Source organism: Aulonocara sp. 'chitande type north' Nkhata Bay, linkage group LG8 (genome assembly GCF_057382095.1).
Source record: "Aulonocara sp. 'chitande type north' Nkhata Bay isolate Kocher_YH1m ecotype deep benthic linkage group LG8, A_spYH_male_GT1.1, whole genome shotgun sequence".
In the NCBI taxonomy this organism is placed as follows: Eukaryota; Metazoa; Chordata; class Actinopteri; order Cichliformes; family Cichlidae; genus Aulonocara; species Aulonocara sp. 'chitande type north' Nkhata Bay.
Window position 1 is genome coordinate 1,154,810 of NC_141351.1, and position 16,654 is coordinate 1,171,463.

At 39.1% G+C, this 16,654-nt stretch overlaps 1 protein-coding gene across 1 annotated transcript in view; it reads right to left on the reverse strand.

Annotated features, from left to right (window-relative positions):
- Positions 1–16,654, reverse strand: part of dnah9 (dynein, axonemal, heavy chain 9) — a 179,360-nt gene that overhangs the window by 69,124 nt on the left and 93,582 nt on the right. The window contains exons 53-59 of the mRNA XM_086304951.1: positions 15,389–15,550; positions 14,904–15,137; positions 6,043–6,123; positions 5,429–5,608; positions 4,432–4,662; positions 3,120–3,314; positions 1,910–2,029 (exon numbers count right to left, since the gene is read on the reverse strand). Coding sequence (XP_086161077.1) covers positions 1,910–2,029; positions 3,120–3,314; positions 4,432–4,662; positions 5,429–5,608; positions 6,043–6,123; positions 14,904–15,137; positions 15,389–15,550 — 1,203 coding nt within the window. The remainder of the gene's footprint in view (positions 1–1,909; positions 2,030–3,119; positions 3,315–4,431; positions 4,663–5,428; positions 5,609–6,042; positions 6,124–14,903; positions 15,138–15,388; positions 15,551–16,654) is intronic.

Below are 16,654 nucleotides of genomic sequence, written 5' to 3' on the forward strand. Positions count from 1 at the left end.
TAATGACTCAGAAAAGCAGTTGTGCTGCATGACAAATCAGCAGGATAAATGATGGTAATATGGTCAAATAAAGAAATTACTCTTTTTACTGGAAAGTGTCATTACATGACTCAAATCTAATTTCAACAGGCCAAACTGTGCAAGGTGCCTTTCTGGGCCCAGACTATCAAGCCCTCTAGTTAATGACTGAACAACAGTGCCGGGAGCAAATGTTCAATATGATACAGTCAGTCCATGATTGGTTGTCATCCATGCTTCCCTCCCAAGCAGCTCCACCTCACCTCACATGCTATTACCTGATGCATGTGTGTTAAAAAAGATTCTCTGTCTTTACAAGCTTTGGTGGACTTCGGTGCTGAGCAGTAGGCACAGATGTTTTCTTTTATTGGTGAGTATTCACTCACCAAGCCAAATCATTACATTCAGGTGTTCCAAGCACTTCCATCACCACAGGTGTATAAAATGTATAATTGAGCATTAGGGCAGAATGGGTTGTTTTAGGAGCTCAGGAGTTTTACCATTCTATAGTCAGCTGTTGGCGGTATTATAACAAACTAGAAGCGGAATATCAGCAACTCAGCCACGAAAACTGGTGCAGAATTCACCAATTTGCTACAGACCTTAAAATTTCATGTGGCCTTCAGATTAGCTCAAGAACAGTGGCACAAAAGCACAGAGAGCTTTATGGAATGGGTTTCTATCTGTTCAAAACCATTAGAGAGCATCGCTGACAAGTCTCTTGAGTGCTTCAAAGCCTCATTGTTATCACAAAAAAGTGTGATTTTGAGTTCCATCTGTAACCTTCCGAGGGTACGTCAGCGAAGGTGGACATATGAAGGCTGACCCAAAGAAAATCAATGCAGTAGCTGATTGCCCCACTCCAACTTTTGCCGATGCTTTATATGTGACTAAAGCCACACCCTTGCCAGACTTCTCCTCAAAAGTCTCCTTTGTTTGGGCCCAGGAAGCAGGGTCAGGCTTCCAAGAGAGATTTTCATCTCTGCTCAAGTTCTGATCAAACTAGTGATTCTTTTGAGAAACAGGATCACCAACTGAGACACTCAGAACATTTCTGTATAATTTTATTTTATGTTAGTTATCTTGGGGAAAACAAAAATCTAGTTTTTAATCTTATTTTGTTAAATATTTACGACCTTGATGGACAGTGTTGGTTGTCTGAAAAAGTAACATATCTTTTCCATTTATTTATACCAGTGGGACCACAATGGGGATTTCTGTCAATCATGTGTTATTATTAAATCATAAAACAGCACAAAAAGTCACATATAAATTGAAATTCATGACATTAATACTCTGTATGTACTCTGTAGCAATCCTATTTTTTCCCAAGTCTGTATATGCAGTTGGCAGAATAACTACAGCATGAAATAGCAAAAATTTCAGGCCTTCATTCATTTCTGGCCCAAATAGCTTCTGTGCTATCTCATATGGCATCAGCTCCTCTTTTGATTGTATTATCAGATTAAGAAACTTTTGATATAGACATTATGCGTCACCTGTCATTTCTTTTATTTCATTTTAAATCTATTTCCTCCCGATAATTGATGGTGAAGAGGATGTGGCTGGCTTCTTCAGTCAGCGCTTCTGATATCATTTTATGTGTGTTAGGCATAAAATCTTTCCTACACCACAGACAAGAAAGAATCGGTAACCCAGGTACCCAGCAAGAAAGGTGCTGACAGTTGTAACCTCAAAATAAAAAATATGACACAAATAATGCTTAATTGATTGAAAGTGTCTTAGTCTAAATGCTACTAATCAAAGATAAGACAAAATCAACATCAGATTTAAAATGCAGTATTGCAGTGTGCACACATCTGTAACTATGTAAGCATGCTGTGACAGGAAACAGAGTGTATTTGTCTGTGGTAGTGGCTAGCCTCCTCACCAGACGGTTAGCCAGGGAAATGGTGTGCGCGGTTGATTCTGCTTCCTGTTGGCACTTGAGCTTGTCTGCAGTGGCCTTCTCAAACTTGGCTGTGAGCTTGGCCAGGTTCTCATTAAGGTGCTGATAGGCCACAAACACACACGCACACAAAAACAGAGAAAAAATTGGCACTTGTTAAAGTACAGTGTGGTCATAACGAATCCTAAGAGACAGAGATTAAAGACAGTCAAAGTGTTTCTATGAAAGAAATTTAGGAGTGTGTAGAAAGTTGGGTAAAACTTATCATTAGTCCCACTATGGATTTATTTGGCATATGGAAGCAATTAGCGCAAGGACAAACAGGATTAATCGGTGGAGAGGCACACAGGTTCAGTAGATTAGTTTGAGGATTGCTAATTCCCCTTGGCTCCGAAGCCACTCTCCACTCAAGCGATCTGACTGAGGGCTTGAAAAATGACAGCGAGAAGTCACGTTGGATCTTATTAATAGTCGTCACTCTGCACTCTGCAGGTTTTGATGTAAGCAGCAAAAGCTGCTGCAGCGTACCGAACCCAGTGCTCTGCTGGGGCTGTCTGATGCGCTGAATGCCAAACGCCACTGAGAAACAGTTATTTACAGCTGCTTTTATCAATAGGGTTTTCAGGCTGACAGATTTGGTTTTAGATTAATTAACTGCAAAAGCTTTTAAAAGCACTTGCAACAGCTTAGCATTGATGAAATGCTGTTGGTAGATCATTGCTGGAAGAACGCATGTGTCAACTGTCACTCAAGTGTTGGAAAAATAATTCTGAACTTTTGCTTATGGCTTCCAGTTGTTTCTATTTTATTTCTGTAGCACCAAAATCTTATTATAACTACATATCTTCAGGTGATGGAGTTGTTGATCCTCACTGATGTCTCACGAATCTTTTATAGTGAGGTGCTGAGGATTTCTGACTTTTATAAGTCACTTTTCAACTCTCAGTCTCTTTTAAGTTTTAATACTTTTTTGTGCGTGTCACTGCGTTTGTGTCAAAGAAATGATAAGAAGAAGACAAGAACATGCCTTCAAAGAACAGTACTCCTTTCTTTAATAAAATGGTAATGCAATTTCAAAGAATATATCCTTTGGATTTTAGATATTGAAATTGTCTTCTTTTGAAACAGATACTTGTCAGGCAACAAATAAACTTTTCATTTCCTGTAGTCTCAGTTCAGTGCAGTGGCTTACATTGATTTTGCTTTTGATGGCGGCGAGCTTCTCTTGTGCAGCCGCCAGCTCTGCATTGGCCTTGCTTAGAGCCTGACGCTTCGGCTCCACCTCGCAGTAAACCTCGTAGAACTTGACGATGTTTAAAACCCAGGAGCACAGACCCGCTGCTGCATATGACTTGGATGCCACCAGGTCTGGCTGGAATTCTGGATCCTGGAGAAAAGGATACACATGCTGTCACATCCTGCTTCCAAATTCAAAATGCGTTAATAATTTCTCAGGCTGTCAGCAAATATCCTGAAAATGAACATAAAATTCATATTAAATTATGGTTAAAATGCAGTATAAAATGTCTTTCTGTGTAATAACGTCAGGAGAGCTGTGTGGTAAAGTTGCAGGCTTAACACTGTTGCTGATGTGAAGTGAGAGAGAGTAATAAATGATTTACAACGCTTGGACATTAGCAGGCTTCTCACATACATTAGCTAGCTTAACTTTTGTAACTTTGTCTGCAAAACATACAGGCGAAGACACACAGTTCTACATCAACATCAGTTTGGGCCTGAAATAATTCATCAGCAACTACGTGGTAATGATGGTAAAAAATTCATGATCCAACTCATAAGCATGAGAGGCTAACAAGGATATAGCTAGCTGTTTCTTTTCTTGGAAAATCTTTTGATATAGCTGCTACCTCTGTCCATTAAATGTACACCAAGAATGAATATCAATTTACAAATGAGTTTGTTATTGCAAAACGAATGCTGACATATTTTTGTTTATTATATTGCTTTGGCACAGTCCTTTCATGTTATCCTGTGTAATTTGATCTGCAGCAGCTATTTTGGCTAAAGGATACAGGATATTACTGGATTCTCAAACACACAGTGTCAAAAGCAAATCAGTGATAATGAAAGTAAAATCATTTGGTGCACAGGCAGTTGGAAAATAGTTCTCAGTTTGAACTATTTTACCTGTTTTTCCAAAATAGTTCTTTTTTTCACAAGGTACAGAGATTAATTTCAGTTCAACAGTTCCTACATAGTGAACTTAAGCTGCACTTTACCTTTATTGGCCACACTGACATTCCTCATGTTTGCTTCACTGAACTTCATCATCAGGACGGCTGTTAAATTTGTAATGCTTAATTTACTAGCTGATTCTCTCTCTCTGTCATTTCAACACTTGGCAGCCATAATGTGCCATTGTCATTATAATCACACCCCTACTAAATTTATGACTTATTAGTTGAGCTTGCCATGCGGCAGACATTGCACTCTGAACAGTGTTAGCAAGGAATTCAATGAGTAAGGGCTAATTGAACACTTACCTGCAGGTAAGGCTGAATGGCCTTAAGGCAAGCCTCTGGGATCTTTTCCTTGTTGAAGTTAATCAAAGAGTCCAGGAATGTGTCCACTTTGGCCATCATTACCTTTGCAGCCTTCCAGCTGCGATCCTTTGGGACTTTGCCACCAGGTGCCATCAGGACCATGACTGCTGCTGTGATGTTGGTCACTGCTGCCACTGGAGAGCCAAATGACTTCAGCTCAGTCAAGTTGTTCTGATGTAGGGAAGACAGACAGAGTCACTAATGAAAAATGAAAGCTGTGATCGAATTGAGTTTGTATAAAAGTACTTGTCTGTGGTCTTCTGAGGGGAAAAGAGAGAAAGTGGAAAGGATTAGAACAGGGCTGCCCAATCCCGGTCCTCGAGAGCTACCGTCCTGCAGCTTTTAGATGCATCCCTACTCCAACACAGCTGAATCAAATGGTCAAATGGTTTGATTACCTCTTCAGCATGCCATCATGTTTGGCAAAGGCCTGATAACAAGCCATTCATTTGATTCAGGTGTGTGGGAACAAGGATGCATCTAAAAGCTGCAGGACGGTAGCTCTCGAGGACCGGGATTGGGCAGCCCTGGATTAGAATAAAGACAGAAGAACCTGTGCTGACTCTGAGAAGACAACAGAGAATTCTAATTAGGGCATCTTTAGAGAGCTCTAAGCAGTGATTGAACTGTCTGTTCTGCTTGTTTGAACAGAGAGCACCTTTAAACACAGAGGGTGTTTTTGAATATCCCCCAGGATGCTCATAAACCTACATGGGATGCAAGGATAAAGTAAAATGTCTGCAGAACACAGAGAAGACATTATTTTGGGGAAGACCTGCTAAATCCTATGACTAAATAATCTCCTATACAATTCAAGGCTTGTGTGCACGTAAGTTATTCCACTGAAGCTGGGAAAATTAAATCAAAACCAAGCAAGAAAAGTATAAAGTATGAAGTAAATCAATACGTTACAGCAGGGGACAAGAGAGTAACTGACCTTATTGAGAGTGTTAAGGGCATCCTGAGCAGCAAGCAGGGCTGGCTCGGCTTTAGCTAAGTCTTCTTCACAGTCTCTCTGTTTGCCGCTGACTACCACAGCAATGGCAGCCACTTTTTCTTCTTCTTCATCAGCCACCGCCTTCTCTTTGGACACTTTCTCAGTTTCTATCCCAACCTCCTGGGGCCAGCACACAGAATTTATTGCTAGGTTAACATGTAAAGTGGCTTAATAAACACAACTACTCTTTAATTAAGCAAAACTGGTATTTTAAACTGTAAAAAGACAAATCAAAATTCCAAGGTATAAGACTGAGAACAAAGAATGCTCTGAGAAACAAAATGCAGGCGTTTTTTCTTCCGACTAATTTGACACTGAGGTTTAAGCCTAACTTTCTCTGAATATCTAATATTTTACTGAGCAGTTCCAGCCAAGACTAGAAATCCATCCGTAGATAGGGACGCTGCTTCTGATATGACAGCCTAGTGCTTAATTAAGATTTATTTAACATCATACTTCATTTCTTTAAGCACTGCCAGAGAAATATGCCCCAAAACACAGATACGTGTTTTGTTTTGTTTTTCTTGAGGTGCTGGTGTTATATATGTTCTTGCCTGTATAAGTTTGTCAGCATCCTCATTCTTCTGCTTGAGTTCCACTTCTTGAGCAGCCAGCTTGGCCTTGAGGTCATCCACCTATCGGAAGATGAGACACCGGAGAGCGGGAGGTCAGGAGGATTTGCCTGGATGAAGATCTGGATAAATGAGATCTTCAGCCAGTCAAATCCTTGTTCAATGGAGCAGTACAACAAATTTCTGACAGTAGTATATGCTAAGAGTTACAAAGAGATGAGTGCCTACCAGCAAATCTGTAGGCAAGAAACGAGATTTTTTTAAGTGAACAGACCAGCATTTATATGGAGTTTCTCTATTCTTACTGACCACTGATCTCTGTATTGCTCTCTTCCACAGCGTGTCTTTGTCCTGTCTTCCTCCCCTCAACCCAAAGAGGTTTGTTCCTGTTAAAAGGGAGTTTTTCCTTCCTGCTGTCACCAAAGCACTGTGATTGTCTGGTTGTTGGGGTTTTCTCTGTTTTCTTTGTATTATTGTAGGATGTTGACCTTACAATATAAAGAGCCTTGAGGCAACTTTTGTTTTCATTTCGCTCTCAATAAATTAAATTGAACTGAATAGTTTAAATCTGTGAGGAAAGCTTTTAGTATAGGCCTGTACAGGATTCGCACCCAATACTACAACCTGGCTGTGATTACAAATAGACAGAGTCACTGCAGTGAATACTGAAACACCTCTGACCTGCAGAGATATAAAATGTATCAACCACCATCAGCTTAATATTGCAAAGGTCCCCCCTCAGACCATCCAGTTATTGATCCATCCAGTTCACCAGCTTCAGCTTTTTTTAACGTTAAAATAGACATCCTAACATCACAAACATGATACTAGCATCAGTCTATTTCTCCAAAAAAAGAGTCACTGCTCAGATGTTGAACTGTACATTTAATTAAAACATGAAACAGTCTCCAGTTTACATAAGTTGAAAGGAAAAAAGTAACACAAAGATTAAGATGAAGGGAACAATGACTTGAGCGCAGAGGCGGGCTACTGACAATAATCTATTTCTGTTTTGTTAAATGGTCTTGCAATCAGTGTGCATATCATTAAGACTAATGAATCTGCCACTATCACCTAACTGAATCTCTCAAGTAGTTTTGAAGGACTGATCATTTTGTTTTGTCGTTTGCATCATTGTTGGATCTTCATTATTAATACGACTGCTGATTGAGCTCAAAAGCATCTCAACTGAAAGGTAAACATCTCAGTTCTTCAAGGCAATAAATATGATTCTGTGTCTTATGAGAGTCAAAAAAATACGCTTCATAAAGGACACTAAACATTTGCAGATACTATTTTGTGCCCTATAGGATTGTGCCATGGGTCATGCATGTGACCTTTTAGCATTACTGTAAAAAAACTGTAACCTGTCCAAGCAGATAAAGGGAGAAATAAGAGATGAACGGCATGCATAGTTTGAAAATATAAAAGCTTTAGGACTGGAGCTGCTATCAGCGCGCGCGCACACACACACACACACACACACACACACACACACATAAATGAATAGACCAAAGACGATCATAAAGAGAAATTAAAGCTGTTACAAACTCCTCATAACTCCCTGACAACTAGGGCTCTACATTAACGTCCGACTCCATCAAAACATTGCACTGGGGAAATAAAAACAGACTGTTTTTCATGCTTGTCTTTCAGCTAATTAACAAACAGAAAAATCAGGCCTGAGGGAAGACGGCTCTTTTGGGTTGCGACAATTCTGTATAAAATATGCAGTTGAACATTAGACGAGCACCAAGTGAGCCATCAACATGATGAATAGGTGGGGTGGGGGTTGGGCAAAAGAGGGAGGGTGGGAAGAGGGAGAGGGGCAAAAAGGGACAAACTAATTGGTGAAAGACAAGCGTGATATTCAATATATCTGCGCTGCTTCGGTGTTTATGTACTGCTGATAGAAATCCAAGTAGGAAAAACATGTCTCTGTGCCCCTGACTGCCTGTATAAAACAGCCCACTCTCACTCCCTGCAGCTGGAAATGTAAATTGGAACAACCATTTCTTAAGGCGAGAGAAAATTCAATACAAAACCAAAAGACTATACCCATTCATTCAAATGCGATGGCTTATGCACTCAAAACACACGTTTAAATTCAACAGAGTTTGGGATTCCAGTGTTTGCTTACATTGCCGTGTGGACTAAGTATAGCTTCATTCATGCAACAAAAAGACATCTGGCCGTTTGTGTGTTAAGGGAACGGGGTGTCTAATGTTTCCAGTTATTATCCATATAAGAGAAAACCCTCCCGTTTCTTTTCCCCAGTGCAAATAGCTGTCAGGAGTTAGCCTCTTTTGGTAGGAGCTAAGTTTAGAGCGATTACATGAAACACCTCCACACTGATTTGAACAGGAGAATTACTGCAAAGACGTACTTATTGCTACAGCAGTGATTAGTCATACTACACCTTTTATTTTTCATTCTGCTGTTATTACTAAATTGACCACTATTTCTCTAACTATACACCTACTTATCTATCTGTACTACTGCTTGTACTACTAATGGTCTTGCAGGAACTATATGATGCTACTCTATATGGTCACTGTATCAGAATATTGATTAAATTCTTCAACACGAGAGACTGTATGCTGGCTTCCAGACCAATACAGATGGTCTGTATATAGACTAGTAAATATTAAAAAAGGGTGAACTTGAATGCTATCATGCAATTAGAACGTAACAGATTAGGATAAATTACCTATTGTCATACATTTTTGATAAAATACTGGCCGTCGTGTATACCACAAGTCATTTAGTTGTTCACAAGGAATGCTCTGGCCCCTTATTAGTAAGCGAGACAAAATAAATTAATGTCTTTAATCTACTTTAGCAAAACCTACTATTACAGCTGCTAATGTATCAGAACTACTACTTCCTACTGCAACTCGTACACATTCTAGTAATACTTCTACAACTGCTTCTACCAGAACTCAAAGTACATCTACTACTTGTATTAGTACTACTTATCCTAGAAGTAGTACTACAGTTAGCATGCAATAGTACTTCAGCTGGTAGTACCACAGCACATGCACAAATATGTCACAATGCAAACTAACCAAAGGTAGAAATCCACCTCTGTAAAACTGAAGAGGGAAAAAAAACATGAAACTAATGTGTTCTCTGGGGAGCAGATGACTCATACACACACACATACCCACATACTGTACACACACACACACACACAGACAAAGATCCCTTGCTTGAACCCTTCCGGTCGTTGTTTATCATGACCACCGCAGCCCCTGGTGAGCCACAGTTTCCCTTGCACAGAATGTTAAATAACAGTACTTATAATAGGGCAGCCATCATTGTGAATGCACTAACAAATACAGGGTGCACTAATGGTGGCTTGCTGCTGTAAAGGGTATGCTCTCCAATTAGAAGGCTCCTCAATTATCATACCCCCCTCCCCCCGTATATTTCATGTATGTGTCTGTGTGGCTGCGTGTGTGCATACATGTGTGTGTGCTAGTCTGTTCCTACAGTAAATGGGAGACGGGAAACAAAACTTCGCTCTGCAGCTTTCAACACTAACGTCACTTGTTTATGGGGTGTTTATGTATGTGTGATCTTGTGCGGGTGGAAATGTGTGGGCCTGTTTATGCAAAGCACTGGAGATGCATGGTATGTAACAGTGACACTGTGTGTGCAGGGCTGTGTGTGTATGTGAGGCTTTGCTTTTACTCAACAGGTTTAGTATACCCACTATCATTAGGGCTGCCTCACACGCAGACTTTCTGTTACATTATTCATATTCCATATTGCTCTTCTGAAAAGGTTTAGAGATGGGAAACATTTAAACAAATTGATCCAGGTGTATGTATTAAAGAGGGAAACATTAAATGATTCGGATAAACATTTTGTAATACAAATGAAAAAACAAAAATTAGCCAGGTATTTGTCTGCTCTACCTACGGTTTAGTAAGATTAACAGGCTGTCTATGGCACACAGAACAAATGGCCACAGTAGCAGTCTAAATCCACTGCTGTTACTAATACAACTTAACTATTACTACCATTAATACTGCCTTTACTCTTGCCACTTGTGCTACTTCCACCACTATGTTAATTATATATATCACTTCTACTACTGCTAACCCTAGCTCTTTATAATTGATGTCACACTACTGAGCATTTGTAAGGTATTAGCAAGTGCTTAACTAATCATACACCTTAGTATGTCATTCATAAATACAGATAGGTTTATCCATCTGTTACTGTTACACCATGTACAGCTATCACTTCAACTACATCCCTGCTAGTAAAAATCATATATCTGTATTTATTATAATGTCATACCCATAATGAGAAAGCACTACTTCTTCAATTGTCATTGCTAATATTATAAATGCTAGCTCTACTACCTCTATGCTACTGTGACATCCAAGTAAATGAAGTCTAATTAAAAGGCCTTAAAGTCAGCATTGACCCTGTCACTATATTAGAGCCACTCCATATACTTGGCATCTGGCTTAAGAAAGCTAAATGTGAAACTTAAGGATACAGCACACTAATTAGTTGGCAACTTGTCCATCATGAGGAATTAGCCATTAAATTATCCTGCTTTATTCTCTTGTCTGACTCTGATTCAATAACTAGAACTTCATGTTGCATTCAGTAAACATTTTTATGATGAGTTCATAGGCTTAATCACTCGAATCAAGTCTTACTGAGGTCACAGAGGAAAAGATTCAAGAGTCATTTTCCCATATATTACAAAATTAAAAGTCCTTACGCAGCCACATGAGCCTTTATTTCATTATGTATTTATTTAACAAGGGCAACGAATGTTAGTGAATATCAACATACCAAAAATATTAGGTCTGCAGGGATAAGTGATGGATGGAGGAAATTTTATTTTAGTCACATAAATCCTAAACAGGGAGGAGTAAAGAAGTCAGACTAGATCACTAGCCAGTTGAAAATATAAGAAAATAAGATGTATTTAATTTTATGGGCTTCTGGACAATTTATTAAATGGTGGAAATAAGTGCAATGATGCAGTTGCAGCGTTTGCAATGCCCCACAATCCACAATGATGTAACTAGTTCACTTAAGTAATAACCAACATTCTACCAAGGTCAGCGCAAATTAGAGAGTCAAAAATCTGCAGACCCACTGAGGGAGCGGGAAGGAGAGAGTGGAATCGCTACTAACCAAAATAATCTAGTGTAAGGCAACTCTCTCTGAGAGTGCACAGTGCATAGGGTTCTGAGGATTGAGAGTCAGGTGGAGTGCTGGATTTAGTCAAAGGAAAGCTGCTCTATTACAAACTGTTCCACCCTGTGAACCTGAACAACAGCTGACCTGTATGATATGTAGAACAACGCCAAAGAGGATTATGAGTGATCACTGTTACTATGTTACTGTGCCACATTCACATTTTTTTGTAGCACACAGCAACATTCAGGCATAAATCTAACACACTTACACATATTTATTAATAGATGAATTTTCCTAGACATTTCACTTTTAATCATTACAGATTCAACCTCAGAGACGTTGCCTGCCGTGTGCGCACTGCTGAGAAAAAGACAGCTCAAAGTTTTGGCCCTACTCTCACAGATTTGCGCATACACAAAGTGCCAATTACACTCATTCTGATAACATTTCCCCCTCTTAAAAAAGACAACCCTAGTAGCAACCATCACAGCCACCTTAGGCATAAGACATGCTTTTTTTGGAATTGGATTTTGCAACTTGCAGTAAACTGTGTGCTGCAAACTCTGTAAAACACATTTGCATGGCTCATGTGAATATCCTCCTGGAAGGGAAACTCTTACAACTACATATACCATAAGGCTAGCTGCAAAGATAATCCTGTCCACAACTTTCACTCACAAAATTGACATCTTAGGTAAATCCAGTAGTTTTTTTTAACAGCAAAAGGTTTTGTACTGTCATAGTAAACCTTTCCCTAAATGCTCCTCCTTCTTTAGACTTGTAATGCAGAGGTATTTTTCACAGGCTCTTATCGTTTAATTGACCTGAATAAAACAACAAGCTAAGAACAACTTGTGGTGGATTAGATGTATTTTGTAGTCCATCTTCTGCCTATTGTAGTTTCAACCCAGCAGACATCCAGAGTCACGCTGTTAAGGAGACTACTGCTAGGTTGCTCAGATTTTCAGTGCACCACTCTTCTCTTCTCCTAAGTACTTATCTATTTTCCTACCCACCTGTCTTTGACCCTGATGCCGTCTTTGATGAAGGAGATACTTTTGAAACATGTTCTGGGAGCTTCTTTCTGCCTGGCTTTCAAAGGTCAAATGGCATATTGGCCATTTTAGGTCAGAAATAATGCTTCACTTACAGCACAAACACTGTCATAGCTTTAACTATGACCTATGGAAGAAAAGAAATTGCTATAATAACAACAAAAACCAAGAAAATTAGAATAAAGCATTAAAAAAAATGCTTAAGAGGCAGAGAAATGTTGAAGGCAAAAACAGAAACAAGCTCATATTTTCATACAGAAAAAACATAGTACAAGGCATAAAAGAGTATTTTAAATAGTTAACATGGAGTCTAGTGGTAACTATGAGCTATATTTGACAAAATAAAATATTCACAATATTAGTTAGTCAGGACATTGATTCTTTTTTAGAGACTGAATACTAAATTGTAACAAGAGGAGATGCAAGACAAAACAAAAGAAGCCTCTTTGACTTTAACCTGGACCTTGAAGCAGCTAAATGGCCTTACCCACCAAAGCCCTTTTTAACAGCATAGAGCTGACTGATGAAATCTGGTGCCTTGTTATGTAAAGTCTCATATGTAATTAAAGATACTTTGACATGGATTCTCAAAAAAAAATCACAAGTGCAGAGAAGTTATGATGATACTGATGTGGGAGCATCTGGTCGTTGTCAGTATCCAGGATGCACGAGTCTGCACAAACTAATGATGAGCTACAGCTCGGGCATGAAAGCAGTGCAATAAGGTATTGTTGACACACACACACAGACACACACCTATATAAGTGCGTGTGTCTGTGTGTGAGTAAGAGAGGGAGAGAGAGAAAGAGAATTTGGACTTTATTTTCCACATCTGCTGCAGTTGTGCCTTTAGCTTCTGGTACTTCTTTGTGCTCCTTCTTTATGATGCTACTGTTGGCTGGGGTTGTCACATTTATCCCACATTTACAGACTTCTGTTCCTTGTCAACCACCAACCAGATATAGGTTGGTGGTTGGTAGCTGGGGCACCTTGTCTGTCTTTGTAGCATCTCTGCACAGACAGCAACTTAGGCCCTGTCAGCTGTGGTACACTTTTGCATTATGGATCAGAGCCAGCGTATAGGAAGTGGCTGGAAGTCACTCCACTCCTAAATCTATATCAGTATCCACTCTTTGCATTGAGTTGGCTTAAGGGGTTTGAGGCCTATGCATAACAACAGTGGGGACAGTGCATCATTTTGGTATATGCCACACTTATGTGACTTACGTGATTGCTTTGGAGTCGTGCATTAATGCATTGGCTTTATACTGTGTTTATACACTCCAATATCCATGTGTGGGGCATTGGGTTGTAGGCTTTCTTGTACTCAATCCAGCCTAGTGTTGGAGTCCTGGTGTACCATTCATAAAATACATGAAGCCACTATTGATTAATGACTTGTTAATCACAAGTCGTGAGCAAGTAAGTAAGGATATATTTGTTTAAATTCCTTTCTGGCTCAAATTTGGACCATACTTTACAAAGTCCAAATGTCCTGCTGTATTTAGTGAAGACTTTAAACTACCACTAGAGCCCATAAAGAAATCAGGAAAAGTGTCTATCGATAGCTAATTTTTCCCTTAATTTTAGACTTAATTTTCAATGTACAGCTTTCTTGTAAATTTTATTAAACATTTTATATCTTTAACATTCTCAGCTTATCACAGTTTTATTGTTTAGAACTTTTCAATTTTATTTTAACTTTATTTTTTTCTTTTTATTTACTATACAGTCACACTGTATCTTATTTTAATTGATGCTGCTTGGCCTGTTTTGATATGTGCATTGTGTGTTTATCTAAAAAAAAGTTTATATATATATATATATATATATATATATATAGTCATAAAATGAACAACAGTTTGCTTATTCTTTATTTTTGGAAAGTATTTTGTAATGCTGGTTTTCCCGACCAAAGTTTTCCAGTTTAATATTTCACTGTGCCTGCACCTTGACCTTGCATAATCCAGTAACTCCCCAGCGCTACCATCCTATCTAAATACAATCATATCTGGTTTTAAAAAAAGATGGCAAGAGCCAAAACTACCAGTCGAGACTTGAAAATGAAAGTGTGACCTTTATATACAGTTTATGACCTTGGTATCACCATCTGTTTCAAAATTTAAAATTATTCTTTGCAGCATGATACACATAGTTCTAGTAAGAGTAACACGTCTAAATGATAAAAAGGTTGTTTTTTTTCTTTGCCTTTGTATAAATAAATATGTACTTGAAATCAGAGAGAAATGATAAAGAACACTTTGGATTGTTGTTCTAACTATTAGATATTCTATTTTCGTTAATATATGAAACAATCTATACACAATGCTTACATTAAAGAGGTATTTTACAAGCTGATATCCAAGTTTAATAACACCATTTACTAAATGAGGATTGTGGTAAGATTATTTTGTGAACTCGTGCTTCCAGTTTCTACATCACACTTTTGTAAGTTACCTTTTAAACCATATCAGCTTACATGTCACAGACCCCGTAATTCAGCACATGAACCTAAAACCCCCCTGAGTGTCAAACTGTGAACATGTCTCACTTTGCACAGTGAAGTTCAAACAGCTAGGTGAACACTGAGCAAAACACAGTGTGGATGAATACCTGAGCAGAGGTGCTGTTGAGCTTCTGGAGACCGTTCTCCAGCCGCTCCATCTTGTTGGTGAGGTCTTTGCTCTTCTGGCCCAGCAGACTGCGATACAGCTTGATCTGCTCCAGGAAAGACTTGGGCGTGGTGTAGTTGTAGCGCCGCTCATTGGCTAGGTACTCCTTCGACATTTGATTGACACTCATGTGGACATAAGCCATGAATTTACTGATCGACTCCTTCACTTGGGGCTGCGGGAATGAAAAGTCCTACAACTGTTTAGTTCCCATTAAAAGCAGATAACTGGGCAGATGTAGATATAGAGTAATATTTCTTGAGGCTCGGGCTTGGAATTTAATTTTCAGGGGCCTCTGGTACTCTTAAATGAATATCACATTCAGTCTGTCATGGTGGTTGACATTTGAAATTATATCATCAGAGTGTGAAAATCATTTAGGTGAGTAGCTTCACCTCACTGTATTAGATTATGAACTGTTCTCACATTGATATTCTCAACCTCCTCCAGGAACCTGAAGCTGACCGACTCCAGAGCCTCCTGTGGCCACTCGTGGAACCAGTTGATTGCTGTGCAGTTGACTACTGCTGGGAACTTCCTGCTGCGAACCCTCAGTTTACTGCCAACTGGAGAAAAACACAAAGCCACCTGCAATACATGCACACACACATCCAAAGAGACAGACGGGCACACTGAGGTCAAATAGAATCGAGTGTCAAGTCAAACACAGTCGATCAAATTAATTTCGCTTCCTTCTGATTGGAGCCACAGTGAGCACTTCTGCTCAGACTTATCCTTCATGGTCAAGAGAGGGAGCGGAACACTGTGAATTAATTATCTGCAGTTCCATCATTAAACACACAAAGCCTCCAGCAAAGATGTGAATCAAACAATATGCTGAGCTGTGGGCTACGTCAGACTGAAATTCACTGTTGGAAATGAACAGCTGGCTTGTTGAGAAGCTCAGCCAGATGTTCGATGCATTAGACAGAAGAAACAAACATGCAGGAGGCATGCCCAAAGACACTTCTGATTATAATTAACTCTGGAGAAAGAAAACACCACACATCTACCTCACAATCACTGTGATATTCTATTTACTAGTAGAATATTGACTGATATTCTATCGACTGAGGATTTACTTACTGTAAAAGATGTCGTAATGCCACATCACTAAGTTAATTTATCTTACAATGACAAACAGTTGCATCTACCATTCTGAGCAGGATTCACATAACAGTGAACATTGTGGCCCCTTTCTTTCTCCTCTTATTTACAGCAGCTCTTTATTCTCCACCCATCAGTTTTTCTGTTATTTTATCAGGTCACATTTATTTGATCTGAATTACTAAGAGTGTTGGGGAGTAACGGAATAATGTACCGCTGTTACGTATTTAAAATACAAAATATGAGTAACTGTATTCCATTACAGTTACCGTTTTAAAAGGTGGTATTCAGAATACAGTTACTTTGTTGAAATGAATGGATTACACGGCGGTATTTTCCTGTTTCATAAGGCTATGAACTCTATATTTTTGGTGTCCACACCGGTGGAAACCCAAACAAAACACGCATTAAGAGGCGCTCATGTCTGTGTCTCAATCACGCGGCCCATGTCACCTACTTGCGGCCCACATAATGACGTGAAGAAATATTTAAAAAAATTATTCACAAAAATGAGTTAATATGATGGCAATAGGCAGAGTGTTACAGGCTTCGCCCTAAAGAATGTAGCCTCATGGGCAGTGTAGT